Source organism: Chlorocebus sabaeus, chromosome 10 (genome assembly GCF_047675955.1).
Source record: "Chlorocebus sabaeus isolate Y175 chromosome 10, mChlSab1.0.hap1, whole genome shotgun sequence".
In the NCBI taxonomy this organism is placed as follows: domain Eukaryota; kingdom Metazoa; phylum Chordata; class Mammalia; order Primates; family Cercopithecidae; genus Chlorocebus; species Chlorocebus sabaeus.
The window spans coordinates 36201420-36216478 of NC_132913.1; the positions used below are offsets into that span (position 1 = coordinate 36201420).

Below are 15059 nucleotides of genomic sequence, written 5' to 3' on the forward strand. Positions count from 1 at the left end.
CTCTTGGAGGTCGCATCCTGTCCTTCCCCCGGCAGGTAGAGTGACTACAAGTCCCGGGATGCACAGCGTTCGGAGTCGGGCGGGGGCCGGGTGGACCTCGACGGTGACGTCACCGTCCCGGGGCGGGCCAGGGGAGGGCGGGGCGAAGGGGCGGGTCGCAAGGCGGCAGAGAGCGCTGGTGCTGATGCAGGATGGCTGAGCGCGCAGGAGCCCGGGAGGTCTGAGCCCGGCGAGTCTCGCTCCCTGCGCATCGCCTCCTCCGCCCTCCGCGTGGTCGCGGGCAGGTGGGCCGGGGGGCGCTGGGCAGGGGCGGGGCAGGGCCAGGGCAGGCCGGTCTGCAACCGGAGGGGCCGGAGCTGAGAGGCTGCCCACCTTCCCGGGCTCGGAGCGGCCGGGGCTGCCCAGCCGGACGGGCTCGCGATGACCTGCTGAGAATCATCGTCGGAGGCTGCAGGAGGCGGCCTAGCTGTGGGCGGTGCGGCTCGCGGCCTCCTCCCTCGTCGTTCCCGGCCCCGACCCCCCACCCATCCCCGCGCCCCCTCCCTGCCGCCGGCCGAGATGGCGGATCCAGCCGAATGCAGCATCAAAGTGATGTGCCGGTTCCGGCCCCTCAACGAAGCGGAGATCCTCCGCGGAGACAAATTCATCCCCAAATTTAAAGGCGATGAGACCGTGGTGATCGGGGTAAGTGGCTGGGGCGTCTGCCTCCCCTACTGCTCCGCGCCGCAGCTCGGCGCCCCAATGCCCCAGACGCAGTGGAGGTGTTGAGGCCGCCCCCTCGGACATTCCCGCGGGGTTGGCCGCTCGGGTGGACCTGACCAGAGACCCCTCGCTCCCCGCCCTATGGTTCCCTCCCGGGCGGGTGGAGAGGCGGCCGGGGGCGACTGGCCGGGCGGGGGTGGCGGGGGTGGGGGTGGGGGGCGAGGACGGGCTCGGCGCCGCCATTGTTCGCAGGGTGGGGGCCCGGGTGGGCCCATTGTTCCCCACGCTCGCCTCGCCTCGTGGGTAGTGTGTTCAGGTGACCCTCAGACCGGGTGCCCAGGCCCCCTTTAAAGTGTGAGCTCTGCAACCAGCAAATGCTTCTGGGCATCAATCAATTCGATTTACCAAACGCCTTGCCTCTTCTTCTCACGATCTTAACAAAAAAGAAAGAAAAAAAGGTACAGGAAAATTTCTAGCCGCGTCTCGGAGCTCCCGCGGCAGTGTAGACGCGGCTCCCCGCGGTGTTTCACCTTGCTCCACGCGCGGAAGGCGGAGGGTTGGGGGAGTACTGGTGGCCTCGGTGTCCCCTGGAGGCCTGGTGTGTCTCCCGCTTCCTCTCACGCTTGGCTGCCCTGGATGGGGAGTCCCGGCTCGATCCCTCCCCTCTGGGCTGACCTCCCTCCCATGTCTGCAGACCCTCTAGATGCGCCTCACTCTAGGTGGAGAGGAGGCTGTGTCCACATCTGTGGGGCGAGGGGGCTCAGAGCGCAGCCAGATAGCCCTCTGTGCCAAGAGCAGAAGTTACTTCGTGCGGCTTGGACCTCCCCCCGCCCCCGCCGTCTATCTCCCTTCCCCACCTTTTCTCCCCGACCCCCTCCCCCTACTTAGCTTCCTTTCTGGAGCTAGAGCTGCTGGTGGGGGGAGGGAACACCAGTGGATTTTAGTTCTTAAAGGAATCTGTCAGATGAAATAAACCAGCCCGGTCCCCCGCCCGCTGTCCGTAGCGTGTGTGGCTGATGGTACCCCCTTTGTATGCGAGCCGCGTGGGGAGGGACCGAGTTAATGGTAGCCTCCCAGTCCCCGCTGACACGTTCCTGGCAGTCTGCTCCAGGCTGCTGATGCAGCCTTCCCGTCCCCAGCATTGATTAAGTGATGTCATCCTGATCACTGAGCATGCTCCGACGAACCCCCTCCTCCCCTTCCCCCAGTGGCTGGTGTATTTAGGTCAAGTGATTGACAGGTGACAATTTACCGAGGGTATTGCAGGAGTCCGCCTGGCCTTTCTCAAACACTTGAGGCCGACGTTTTCCAGCCCGGGCGGTCCCCAGCATCTTTGCCAAGGTTGTCTGCCGCAGTCCCTGCGAAAGGCCCTGGGGACCAGCAGGTGCCAGCTGTACCCGTAAGGCGGGAGCTCTCCACGCTAAAGGAGCCTAGGCAAGGCTCTGGCCTCAGAGCTTTAACCTGTACTTCGCTTTAAAAGGCTGCTCCCGTTAACGACCTCTTCTCCCCTCCCCATTTTCACAGTCATCAGGAAAGTCTGACCTCCAAACGCTGTGGATGGGTGATCATTCTGTGAGCTGACCTATGAGGGCGGGAAAGCGGGGTTTTCTCTCTGTTTAGTGTTAAACTTGCAGAGAAGATATAAGCTACGATTATTGATGAGGAAGGAAATTCTGCAGTTAATGGCAGATGAGTGTTAGTGACATATACATGGGCAGTACCTGGGGCAGATAGTGACTTATTTGGTTTACAGCTGTCAGTCAGGATCTGCCTACAGCCTGATCTGCTACTTTCTGAGCCAGACTGGTTTAGATAGAGTGGGAGTTACTGGGGACATCTAGTCCCTGCCCCTTGACTTGTAACAATTTTTAAACAAATAATTGTACAGTACTGGAACATGTTCTGGCGACCCTATTTTTTTCCCAGAGGTTTTGAAGAGCCTGAAGAAGTTTTTCTTTTCCCCTCTTCCTTCCTTCCCCATCCCCTTTCCCCTCTCCCCTCTCCCTTCTCCTTTCTTCCTCTTCTCCCAGAACCAATGAAGTGAAGTAATAAATCGTCTTCCTTGACCTGTATGCAAGGCAGAGATCCTTAATTTTAGAATTATCTTTCTTTAATATTATGATGTTGTTGAGTATATATTTCCTTATCTAAATATACATATATTAGTGGCTAAATAAAACCAAGTCACCATATTAAATAAGAAGCTTAAATAAAAATCGTGGATGTGAATGTACACATTGCTTTTCAAGTATGAAGTAATTTTTGCTCATCCTACTATAATCCTTTAATACAACAGTTTTCAGTTTTTCTAAGGTAAACTTTTTATTGAAATGAAGCATTCGTATAGAAAACTGTTATCATAAGTATACAGCTTGATGACTTTTCATAAAGTAAATGCTCCCTGTAACCACCTCACAGACTAGGAAACAGACATTTCAGGACCTCAGAAATCCCCCTTGTGGCCCTTCCAGTCCCTAACTCCCCCTGCCTCGGAGTAACCACGATTCTGACTTCTGATGCTATTAGTTTTGTTTGTTTCTTTTTAACTTTATATTCTGTAAAACCATAGAGTATGTTCTCTTTTGTGTGTGGTTTCTTGGGATTAAGTGTTATGCTTGTCAAATTCATCCTCATTGTTTTGTAGTATTCCATGATATGAATATTCTATAATTTGTCTGATTGTTGATGGATATTTGGATAGTTTCCAGTTTGGGGCTAATATGGCTAGTGCTGCTATGAACGTTCGTTTATGTATCTTTTGGTGAGTGCATGTACAGAATAGAAGACTGCCAGATACTAAAGGGTGTTGGGAGTTGGGTTGGCATGTGCTAGGATCCTTCCCGTTCCTAAGTGATAATGCGGCACTAAAGGCAATGAGGGTTCTGGCAGTCTGTATCATGCCATATACAATGAGTAGAATGGTCCCAAGTCAATTCAATTGGAACCGACTGATATGGCTCAGTTGCAGGTGAAAACTGTCTGAGATGTACACAACCTTCCTTAGTTCTAGGGGCACAGGCTGGGGATGACCAAGCAAGCCCAGATCATCCAGAAATATGTCACCTTCAAACAGAGACAAGTAAAGAATTAATTTTGGTGGAGTTATCTGTTAGTCCAAATGCAGAATCCTAGAAATTCTTTGTGTTTTTGAAAATGGGGTCACTTTTTCCCTTAAAGTTCTGTTTGTTATGGAGATGCATTCCAAGAAAGAGACTCGACAAGTGGAGTTTCTAGATTTCTTTTTTATGAAAATGTCCTGTCTGGGAGAAATGTTCTCCATCACTCCTGCAGTTTTTCAGCTTTGTGCAAAGCTATCTTTCCCTGACCACACCAGCCACAATCTCTCCCCACTTTGAACTCCTATAGCGTTTGTTCTGCGTATGATCTCCTAAGTTTTTAGCCTTGGATTATTATTAGCTTTGGTCATATGTCTAATGACATTGTAAGCCATGTTTAGAGACAAGAGCCATGCATGTTTTGCTCCTTTATACTTCCCAAGGCTTTGTCCATAGAAGGCACTTAGTAAATATTTATTGATCTCTTTGTGAATTCTGGAAATCTTTACTTTGGTATATTTAACACAGTTTATAGTGTTTTTATTGGCTGTAGGCTGTGGGGAGTAGTTAAAAAATAATTTTAAAGGTAAGTGCTGTTTCTCTGAGTGGGCCTGGTAAGATAGTGTATATAATACTTAAAATGATATAAGAAAATTGGGAAAGAACTGCATTCAGCTTTGGCAAAAATTAGAAGAGTTAGAGATACTGATGGTGAGCTAGAAGTGGAGGGTGGGGGTGGGTAAGTTATTAGGAAATAGGCTCCCTCCCATAATACATTAATTTTTCAGCAAAAATATTGGATTTACAGCATTTCTCAGAGTACTCCATTAACTGTTAAAAATCCTGGTGAGTTATCCATTACTTTGGGCTCTGCCTATTGGTTTTGAAGCAACTGTATTGATGGAAGCTCTCTGACTTGGTGAGTTCTCAATAAAGTTCTTTGAAATGGACTTTCACACTTCACTTTCCTCTTATTGGGCTTTTCTCTTGTTTGCAGTCCTGAGAAAGCAGGTGTTGTTAAAGATGAGTGCTTCCTCCTGAGGGAACATAAGTTATGGCCTAAGAGCCAGAGCAAAACATCAGCCACAAACCCTGAGCTGGAAAGTGGCCCCAGTCTTCAGAAGCTTAGATTCTTTCTTGGCAGTGGATGGATGGGGAAGAGGCCTGGACGGAGACCAAATCCAAGCCTGAGTTAGGATTTTAGAGATTAAGTGAAGAAATATGGCTACACCTGAAAACTTCCTTTTTCTGCAGTAATGGTCTTCCAAAGCAATAACATTAAAACAATTTTTTTTTTTTTTTCAAATTTACACGCAGTAATACCACTTTTTTTTTCTTTGAGACTGAGTCTTGCTCTGTCACCCAGGCTGGAGTGCAGTGGTATGATCCTGGGTCATTGCAACCTCTGCCTCCTGGGTTCAAGCAATTCTCCTGCCTCAGCCTCCCAAGTAGCTGGGACTACAGGCACGTGCCACCACACTCAGCTAATTTTTGCATTTTTAGTAGAGATGGGTTTCACCATGTTGGCCAGGCTGGTCTTGAACTCCTGACTTTGAGTGATCCACCTGCCTCAGCCTCCCAAAGTGCTGGGATTATAGGCATGAGCCACTCCGCCCAGCCAGTAATACCACTTTTTTGGTGTATACTTCTATGCTTTGGGCAAATACGTAGAGATTTGTAACTATCTTGTTTTAATTCGTTTTTTGTTGCTGCCGTAACAAGTTACTATAAACATAAAAGGCTTGAAACAACACGTTTATTTTATGTCACAGTCTTTATAGGTCAGAAATCCAGCAGATGGGCTAGGTGGGCTGATGTTTAGAGTCTTATAAAGCCACAATGAAGATATTAGCAGTGCTATGTTTTTTTCTGGAGGGTCTAGGGAAGGATCCATTTCTTTGCTCACCAGATTGGTGGCAGATTTCAGTTTCCTGTGGTTGTAGGACTGAGGCACCCATCTCCTTGCTGACTGTAGTTGGGGGCTGTTCTCAGCTTCTAGAGGCCACTCTCAGGTCATAGCTACTTGCTCCCCTTCCTCCATCTTCAAAGCCAGCAACGGCGGTTCAAGGTCCTCTCTTTCAGGCATGCATGTCTCTGACTCTTCTTCTTCCTTCCTTGAGCTCCCCACCCCATTATCTGAGATAATCTTCCTCCTTTAAGGTCATCTGATGAGCAACCTTAATTGTATCTGAAATTGCATTTGTAAAGTTCCATTTACCATGTAACACTAATATATTCACAAGTTCCAGGGATTAGGGTATGGATGTCTTTTGGGGCCATTATTCTGCCTACCACACACCACCATTATCAAGATTCAAAACAGTTTTATCACTCCAAAAAATAAATAAAATAAAAGCCCGTATGCTTCTCTTGCAACAACTTATCTGTCTTCCTGTCTATAATTTTATAGATTTTACAGATTGTATAATTTTACAGATTGTCATAAAATGGAATTATACATTAAGTATCTTTTTCAGTCTTGGTTCTTTCAGTTAAAAATTCTTTGAGATTTATTTATGTATGTGTATCATTAATTCATCTCTTTGTTTGCTTAGTTGTATTCCATAGTTTATTTATCTATTCAGTTGTTGCAGGATATTTGGATTACTTCCAGTTTGGTATGATTATGAATAAAGCTGCTATAAACATTTGCATATAGGTTCCGTGTGAGTATACATTTTTATTTCTCTTGGGTAAATATACAGGAATGGGATTGCTGGGCTGTAAAGTAACCATATGGTTAACTCTATAAGAAACTGCCAAACTGTTTTCTAAAGTGGTTGTACCATTTTGCATTTCCATCTAAAAGCAGTAACATTTTAAACCAAAGTAAGTTGATTTAGTCACTTTGTCTAAGTGCATTCTAATCTAGTGGTGTCAGGATGTATCAGTTCTTCATTCCTCTGTGCCCTAAATTCAGAGATGTTTATATTACCTGAAATGAGTTAGTGGTTTCCTTCACATGTACCCTGTGAAATCATGGACTGAGTGAACATCATAGAGAGCTATAATCTGGCATATGTCACTGAGGCCACTCACTATTCACAGTGGGCACACAAAAGACAGTGAATGGGGTGGATAGAGGTAGCAGGAAGAGTGAGATAAAACCAAGTATAGATTCACTAGCTCAAAAAAACTAGTTTTTTTTTTATTTTTTAATTTTTTTATTCAAGTTGCTTAGCTTTCCTGGGCATGAGTTTTCTTGTATTGAAAGTGCATATAATAATTACTTATCTCATAGGGTCATCTGGACAAAATGAAATGAAGAGGTGAGAGAGTGTCTGGCACAGAGAAAATGCTCAATAGGTGCTGATTACCTCCTATGTCTCCTATTCCCTTGGTGACCTTCCTCATGTCAACTTAGCTTTGCCTCCACAAATTAGTGCCCTCTTCTGGCTATCCCCTGAAAACCCTTCTTGCATTCCCATTTCTTAGGCATTTGTTCACCCCATTCTCCTGGTTGGAATACCCACTGTTTTCATCTTATTTCTGGTATTTCTAACTATCCTCAAAGGCAAAGTTCGTGTTTCCTTTAGCTCTAAACTATGTTAGCTGTTCCTTTGTGATCATGCATAAGATGTTTGTGTGTGTGTGTGCGTGTGTATATCTTCCCATGTAGCTTTTTCTTTTTCTTTTTTTTATTTAAAATTTTGTCTCCTTTACTGTAGTTGTGTAGTTGCTTAGTAAATGTATCTTGACTGAAGGTTTTTTCCCCCCCCTTTCCCTGCCTGAAATCAAGACTCCATAAATGTCAGTTTCTGCATTTCCATAAATAACTTGCGTACCACTGGAGGCTTCCCTCTGCCCTCACCTGTGCTTGTCTGGCCCCACTCCACTATTAATGATGTTTTCTGTTCTCAGCTCTTCTTCCCATTCACAGTTGGAAACCTCCCCCCACCTTTGATTTCCCTTTAGTCCTTACCTCATGTTTCCCACCTGTGTCTACTTATTTAAAAAAGCAAAAACAAACTGCCTACTCTCTAGTGGTTTCTCTTGAGTTAAAAAAAAATAAGCCCCTTGACAGATCCAGTCCCACCTTACTTTCCCCCAGGTTTTTTTTCATAAAGTTCTAATTTTGTGGCTGAGAAAGCTCTCCGCGTAACCCATTTGCTGCACGTCAACCAAGTTCCTTTTAGTAGGAATTGAGTCATTGAGTTTGAGATTGTTTGTAAATATCATAGAGAACTCGGGAGAAAACTATTTTAGATTCATCATAGTGTCTTCACAGCACTGAACCTGGGGGTAAGTCAGATAGCCAGGATGAACTCTGAGCTCTGAGCTCTGCCACTTCTTAGCTGTGATAACTTGGGCAAATTCCTAAACCACGCTGCGTTCCAGTTTTCTCACCTGTAGAATAGAGATAACAACACTCTCCACTGTCTAGGGCCGTTGTGTGCTGAGCCCAGTGGCTAGTCCATGGCAGGCATCCAGATAAGGCCCAGTAGTGCTTAGTTCTCTGCACTGTTGTCTGGCTGATTAATCTTGGGAAGGTGCAGACCCTTCAGAGGTTTCCCTGTGCCCTCGGGTTGGAAACACCAGATGCTTCAGTAGGGGCATTCCAGGCCCTCCATACTGCAGGCCTGCGTACTCTCTAGCCTTACCCCTCACCCCACATTTCATCTGTGCTTCTGTTCCTCGTCAAGAAGATTAGGCTGCTCAATGCCCATCCCTTTTCCCTCAGCTGCTCACATCAACCCACGTGCCTGGGGTAACTATTCTCAAAGCTTACCTGCATGGCCTGTGAGCTTTGGAAGGGCATCCATTCGCCTTTAGACTCTCAGCCCACAATACCTCCTCTGACACTTTTTCTAATCAGCCACTCTCTCCCTCTCCTGCCAGCCAGGTGGAACCAGCCCCTTCCCCCTAAGCATCACTGTACTTTGCCCTTCCCCAGTAGTGCATTTCATTTATTTGTAAATCTGTCCTTTCCTCCAATTAGGCTGAAAACCTTGAGGGCAGGAAATTGTGTCCCATTTATTTTCATCTCCAAGGCCTGAAACAGAATAGTTACTCAGTATGAGACATCTTTTGAAAAAAATGAAAGGGTGCTGACCCTCCTTGGCTGTCAGAGTTTGGAGTTATTTGCTTGGATTGTCACTTTGACCTCTGTCCAGCTCTGGCAATTTGTCTTTCCTCCTTTAGACATCTTTATGGTTTTGTTATCATTGTCTTAAAATAAATAGCTTCTTTTTGTATATGTGGGGGTCCCAATATGTTGCCTGCTCAGTGAAGACAATTTAGACCATGCAAAAAATCATAAAGAAGGTAAAAGTTACATTTAGGCCAGGCGTGGTGGCTCACGCCTGTAATCCCAGCACTTTGGGGGGCTGAGGCGGGAGGATCACGAGGTCAGGAGATCAAGACCATCCTGGCTAACACGGTGAAACCCTGTCTCTACTAAAAATACAAAAAATTAGCTGGGCGGGGTGGCGGGCACCTGTAGTCCCAGCTACTTGGGAGGCTGAGGCAGGAGAATGGTGTGAACCCGGGAGGTGGAACTTGCAGTGAGCCGAGATCGCACCACTGCACTCCAGCCTGGGTGACAGAGTGAGACTCTGTCTCAAAAAAAAAAAGAAAAAAAAAATTACATTTAATTTTACTAACCAGAAAACATGACAATTAACATTTTATTGTATATTCCAGTTCTTTTCTATTCTTACAACACACTTTGTTTTAAAACAAAGATATTTTGTAAAATCTATTTTAAAACTCTGTTTTACTTAATAGTATAGTATATTAAACTAGATGCTGATGTCTGAAGTCTAATGCACTATACTTTTTCAGCATTTTAAAAGTTGCATATAATTTCATTATATGCCTAATCAATACTTTATTTCCTACTGATGGACCTTTGGGTTTTTCTATTTCTTTGTGTTTTTTTTTCCTATTATAAACAAAGTCATGATATAAACAGTAGTCCACATACCTCCTTGTGGACTTGCCCAATTATTTTGTTAGAATACGTTCCTAGAATTCAGAGTACTGGGTAGAAGTATATACAAGATGATTTTAAGACACCCAGCACAGTTTCTGAGAGGGAGCAATTTAGAAATAGCAAATTATCTTCTGTTTTATAGTCTCACTTCTCTGCTAACCCCATGGAACTGCTGCCAGTTTATCTCATAAGGCATTCCTTCATATTCAAGCTAAATTAAATTCTTACCGAGGGTATGTGCTTTGTCATGCACTGTTAACCCCCAGATCCAGAACATGGCAATGCCTTCAGACTTTTAATGTAAACCATAGGATTTTGTAGGCTGTCTCTTGTCAGTTTCAATATCCTAAATGATGTTGTTTGTTGGAGGTGATCAAAAGCTAAATCTCTCTCTGGAGGCAGACAGAGACAGAGGTCAAGATTGTAGTCTTAGAGAAAAACAGGATGGATATACCTTTTCTTCTTGGCGCTCACATTGAATGGCCTGTGATATCTTCTGGGCAATGGTAAGCTAAGAAAGGAAAACATCCAGCCCCCTTAGAGAAGCCTTAGACAGAACTGCTTTTTCTCTCCCCTCTTGATTCCTAGGTACTCTTTTAGAAAACTTACTATATAAAATTTCAAACATACACCAAAGTAGAAAGAATAACAAAATGTATCAACCAGTTTTAACCATGATCAGCAAATGGCCAATCTTATCTTTTGTATACTCTCCTAACCTTTCTCCCCAACCTCACTAGACTGCTTTAAAGCGAATTCTTAACATCTCATATCTTTTGATCCACAAACTTCAATATGTATCTCTTTATTTTTAACATAACCACAATAACGCTATCACATGTAAAATATTAACAGTAATTCCTTACTATCAAATACCCAGGCAGTTCTACTTTTCTTATTGCAGTTGGTTTGTTCAAATCAGAAGGCTAGGTACTGTTGATTTCCAGCGAGAAGAAAGAAATGCTCATACATGTTGACCTTGAAACAAGAGGAGCTTTTTGCCGTGATAGACTTGTCTAGTGTAGAGTCAGGTGTGGCGGTAGAAGCACGCACGGGGCCATCAGGGCTAACCAAGATTCCCAGCCTATCCCCCCCTCACAATGGTCATGTCCCAATTTATTTTTATTTTTATTTATTTTGGAGACGGAGTCTCGCTCTGTCTCCCAGGCTGGACTGCAATGGTACAATCTTGGCTCACTGCAACCTCTGCCTCCCAGGTTCAAGCAATTCTCCTGTCTCAGCCTCCCTAGTAGCTGGGATTACAGGCGCGTGCCATCACGCTTGGCTAATTTTTGGTATTTTAGCAGAGACGGGGTTTCGCCATGTTGACCGGGCTGGTCTCAAACTCCTGAGCTCAAGCAGTCCACCCGCCTCGGCCTCCCAAAGTGCTAGGATTACAGGCGTAAGCCACCATGCTCAGCCCGGTCATGTTCCGATTATCCTTTGTAATCCACCAGTGCCAGTGTGTCAGGGTCACCTGGAAAGCTATTTAAAGAGCTTCCCGCTCTGTGGCCTTCTCCCTGCTGCTGCTTCACCTTGTCTTAGCTTGTGTAAGCGTCAGGGAAACAGGGAAATGCGTCTCATTTGTCTTCAGTACCCTCTCTTATTAGATTGCCATCAACTACATTCGGAGCAATCTTCTTAAGTGTGTCTAGGTGTATTGCATATTAGCTTTTCCGCCAGTGCATACCCATCCTTGATGTGAACTGAACGCTAGAAAATACGTCCACAGGGCTGAAGAGAAAGCATATATGTGAAAACAGAATTCAGCACCACACAGTACTTTAAGGAAAAAGGTTTGTAGTTCTCTTTATGTTTCATATTCCTCTTCTCATTAAAGAAAAACTTTTGAAGGGAGATGGAGTTGGAGGAAAAGTGCACATAAAAAACAAATCCTGGTGATTTATGCTTTTAGCATCTTTGGCTTCAGGGTATGTTCTTAAGAGCTGCAGATCACTAATATTATTTTAGAAGTATTTTATTTGAAGGTGTTGGTTACACAATTCTGTATTGACACATGGCGGGGACTCTTCTTTTGTCAGGCTTACTCTTTTAGTGGTCTCTCCCATTTCCAGGTCTTATTTTGCCTTATGAGGAAAGGCCAAGCAGTCGGCTTCAATTCTCTGAGGAGGTGGTTATATCTTAGTTTTTCTCTGAGCGACCTGTCTGGCACCTCACTCCTAAGAGAGTATTGATTTTCACCTGGGAATCTGGGCACATAACAACTGCATCCATATTAGAAACTTCCCATAGTCATGGGGGAAGGGACTTCTGTTCCCCTTTCACAGCCACCTCTTGCCCCATAGACAGGGACAAATGCCAATCTGGTCAGTATCCAGACCTCTCCCAGTTCTGGTTCCTGATGGGCAGGATCCCGAGTGGGGCTGTCAGTTCCTTCTGGCATCTCCCCTCTGTGACAGGCTGACCACTGTAGGGTCTGGTTTCCTGGGATGGCTGCCAGGGCCGACTTTTCTCTCTCCTCCCGGAATGCTGCTGAGGGGATAAGTTCAGCTGGCTCCACAGATTCAGGCCCAGCTGGGCTGGTCTTAAGGTTTAGAATAGGTTAGGCTGCAGGATGTTGGGTGTGGAGGTAAGGAAATGGGAAGACTCCACATAAGCCTCCTCACCTGGGACTTTGGCCAGGTTCCGTATTGGGATGACAGGTGTGGGTGCCCTACTTAGGTGGTGCTTGGATACCTGGAGTATCACTATTCTTGTGTAGATCAGACTTGCCCACCCAGCAGGGAAGAGGGGGCTGTTAGGGGAGGCTTCTGGCACTGGGTCCCTGGTACTAATGTCATCATGATAGCATCAAATCCTTCTAACTACTAATTGTTTGTTTATATGATATTTGTTGTAAAGTAGACTTTAGAAGGGAAGGAAGTGGTTAGCTCTTCCAGAATAATTAATTACTTCACTAAAAACCACAACCTGCTAATTATCTGCTCAAACAAGTGAGAGAAAAAACACCCAGACTCCCCTAGGATATATCCTGGAGTAACAGCACTTGCTTGCTCATGTGTTTGTTAAAATTTTCTTAATAAATACGGCTCTTGGTAAAGACTGGCTTGAGGATGTATTTGAAACAATATTTTCTGGTCTAGACAATTATCCAAAAGAGTTTGAAAGGGGGAAATTATACACCTGTTTGATAGCTACTTCCTTAGTAACATTGCACTGTCCAAATGGTAGCTGCACGTGACTACTGGGCACCTGTAATGTAGGTAGTCAAATTGGGATGAGCAGTAGGTATAAAATAGCCATCAAATTCCAAAGGCTTAGTACACAAAAAGTAAAATATTTTACTAATATTTAAAAATATTCATTACATGTTGAAATGATAATATTTTGGATATGTTAGGTTAAGTTATTAAAAATGAATTTCACCTTTCTTTGTACTTCTTTTAATGAGGCTGCTAGAAAATTTAAAATTACATATGTGGTTCACATTTGTGGTTGGCATTGTATTTCTCTTGGGCAGCACGGCTCTAACATTTAGATGTGACATTCTGATTTTTTTTTTTTTTTGCCTTTATTTCAGTTTCACGTTGATATATGGAGAGTCTACTGTGTGCTAAGCTCAGTACTAAGCATCATGGATTTACTATGATAAGTCAGACGAGATCCCTGCTATCAATAACCTAAGTCCAGTTGGGGGAAAGCAAATTTAAAAAAATCGCTTGGTATCAGTGCCCAAAGGAAAATGGAAAGAAGACATGGATGGAGCCAGAGAAAGCACATTCGATTCTGTTCAGGGAAACCTCAGGCAGAGGGACAATTTGATTCTTACTTTGAAGCCGGGGTAGGAATCTGCTTAGAAAATGTAATTTTTTAAAAAAAGTCAACTTCCATTTTCGATGGAGTGGGTACATGTGCAGGTTTGTTACTTGGGTATCTTGCACCCAGGCAGGGACCATAGTACCCAGTAGGTAGTTTTTCACTCTACGCCCCCTTCCCGCCCTCCCCGCGCTAGTAGTCCGCTTCGGTTACTTTGCACTTCTCCGTAGCTGCTTTACATGTTTGCATTTTGAATGTTGTTGAGGAAAGATGCGAGAAAGAATGTGTGCTGGAGGCTGGCCCCTCCCCACCCCTATCACTACCCCTTCCCCCGCAGCAAGGGCTGCGACCCCGCGGGTCCCCGCTGAGCACCGTAGCAATTAAGTACGTGCAAGCCGTTTGCGACAGCGGGTTTGAGATGCGTTCGTAGTAGGTGACATTGAGAACTCCCAGAGGCGACACGGGCGCCTGGTCTCTGAGAGGTGGCATGCTGCCTGCCGCCTGGTGCCTGGCTCCCCCGGAAGGGGCCCCCAGTCGCCAGCCCCGGGAAGGCGCTCCAGGCTCGCCGCTCCTCGGGGGTCGCCTCTGCCGGCGGCCTGTTTCCAATTTCCAGGCGAGGAGCGACGCGGTGATGCAAATCTGCCACTTACCTTCTGTCACCATTCTGTCGCTAACGCTAGGAATGATGAAACCTCCTGTTCTGGAAATGCATTTCCCTTTAGCACCAGCGACTTCTAATGAGGTCCCTCCGCCCAGCGGGACAAAAGCGCCCATTAGGGGGCCCTGTGGTGGGAGGCGGCCACTCCGCTTGGCGCTGTGAGGGGAACCAAGGAAACCGCCTTTGTCGCTCACAGGTGCCTCTTTTTGTCCTGGCCTCTGCTTGTAGAAGAGGTCGCCTTGCAGGTGAAGGCCACACAACTCTTTGGAGAAGGAGTCTGATTCTGTGCTGAAAAATCTCTCTTCCCACCCCCCACTCAGGTCTCTGTTGTCTGGGTTGGCACAGAATTGATTTTTTTCCTCCTTTGTAAACGGCAAAAACGCTGTGATGGTAACATGAAAGCAAGCAACAAACGTAGCCCTAATCTCCCCACCCTACATCTTCCATTTTATTTTTTCTGTCCTCCTTTCTTCTCTTGGTTGGTGCTTAATAATAATAAAAAAAAGTATATCCAACTATTGATACACAGTTCTGCCTTTTTTTCCTTTTTACCTAAATATATTCCATAAACATTTTCCATGTTGTGTAATATCTTCATGTTTCTACTTTTCAGTGATAGCTTAAATGTCCATTGGGCTGATAGATCACAGTTTGCTAACGCATCTCATTGTTGTTCATTGGGATCTCCACTTTCCCTTACTCTAGGTGATGGGCTAATGAGCATCTGCATGCACAGAGCTGTGTTCTTTTGTTGAATTATTATTTCTGGAGGATAAATTCTCCAGAAGCCGATTTCCTGGAACCAATGCTGGGAACATTTTAATTTGATCCTATGAAATATTATCCTATCGCTTTCCATTCAGGGTCTACTAATTCCTACAACCATCAGGAATGTATGAGTGGCCCATCTGGTGGTTAATTCATTTTTGAA

General features: G+C 45.4%; 1 protein-coding gene across 1 annotated transcript in view; it reads left to right on the forward strand.

The window, feature by feature from the left end:
* Window positions 1–164: 164 nt before the first annotated feature.
* The window catches only part of KIF5C (kinesin family member 5C), a 153107-nt gene continuing 138212 nt past the window's right edge, over window positions 165–15059 (forward strand). Inside the window, exon 1 of the mRNA XM_007964944.3 lies at window positions 165–684. Coding sequence (XP_007963135.1) covers window positions 559–684 — 126 coding nt within the window. The 5' untranslated portion in view covers window positions 165–558. The remainder of the gene's footprint in view (window positions 685–15059) is intronic.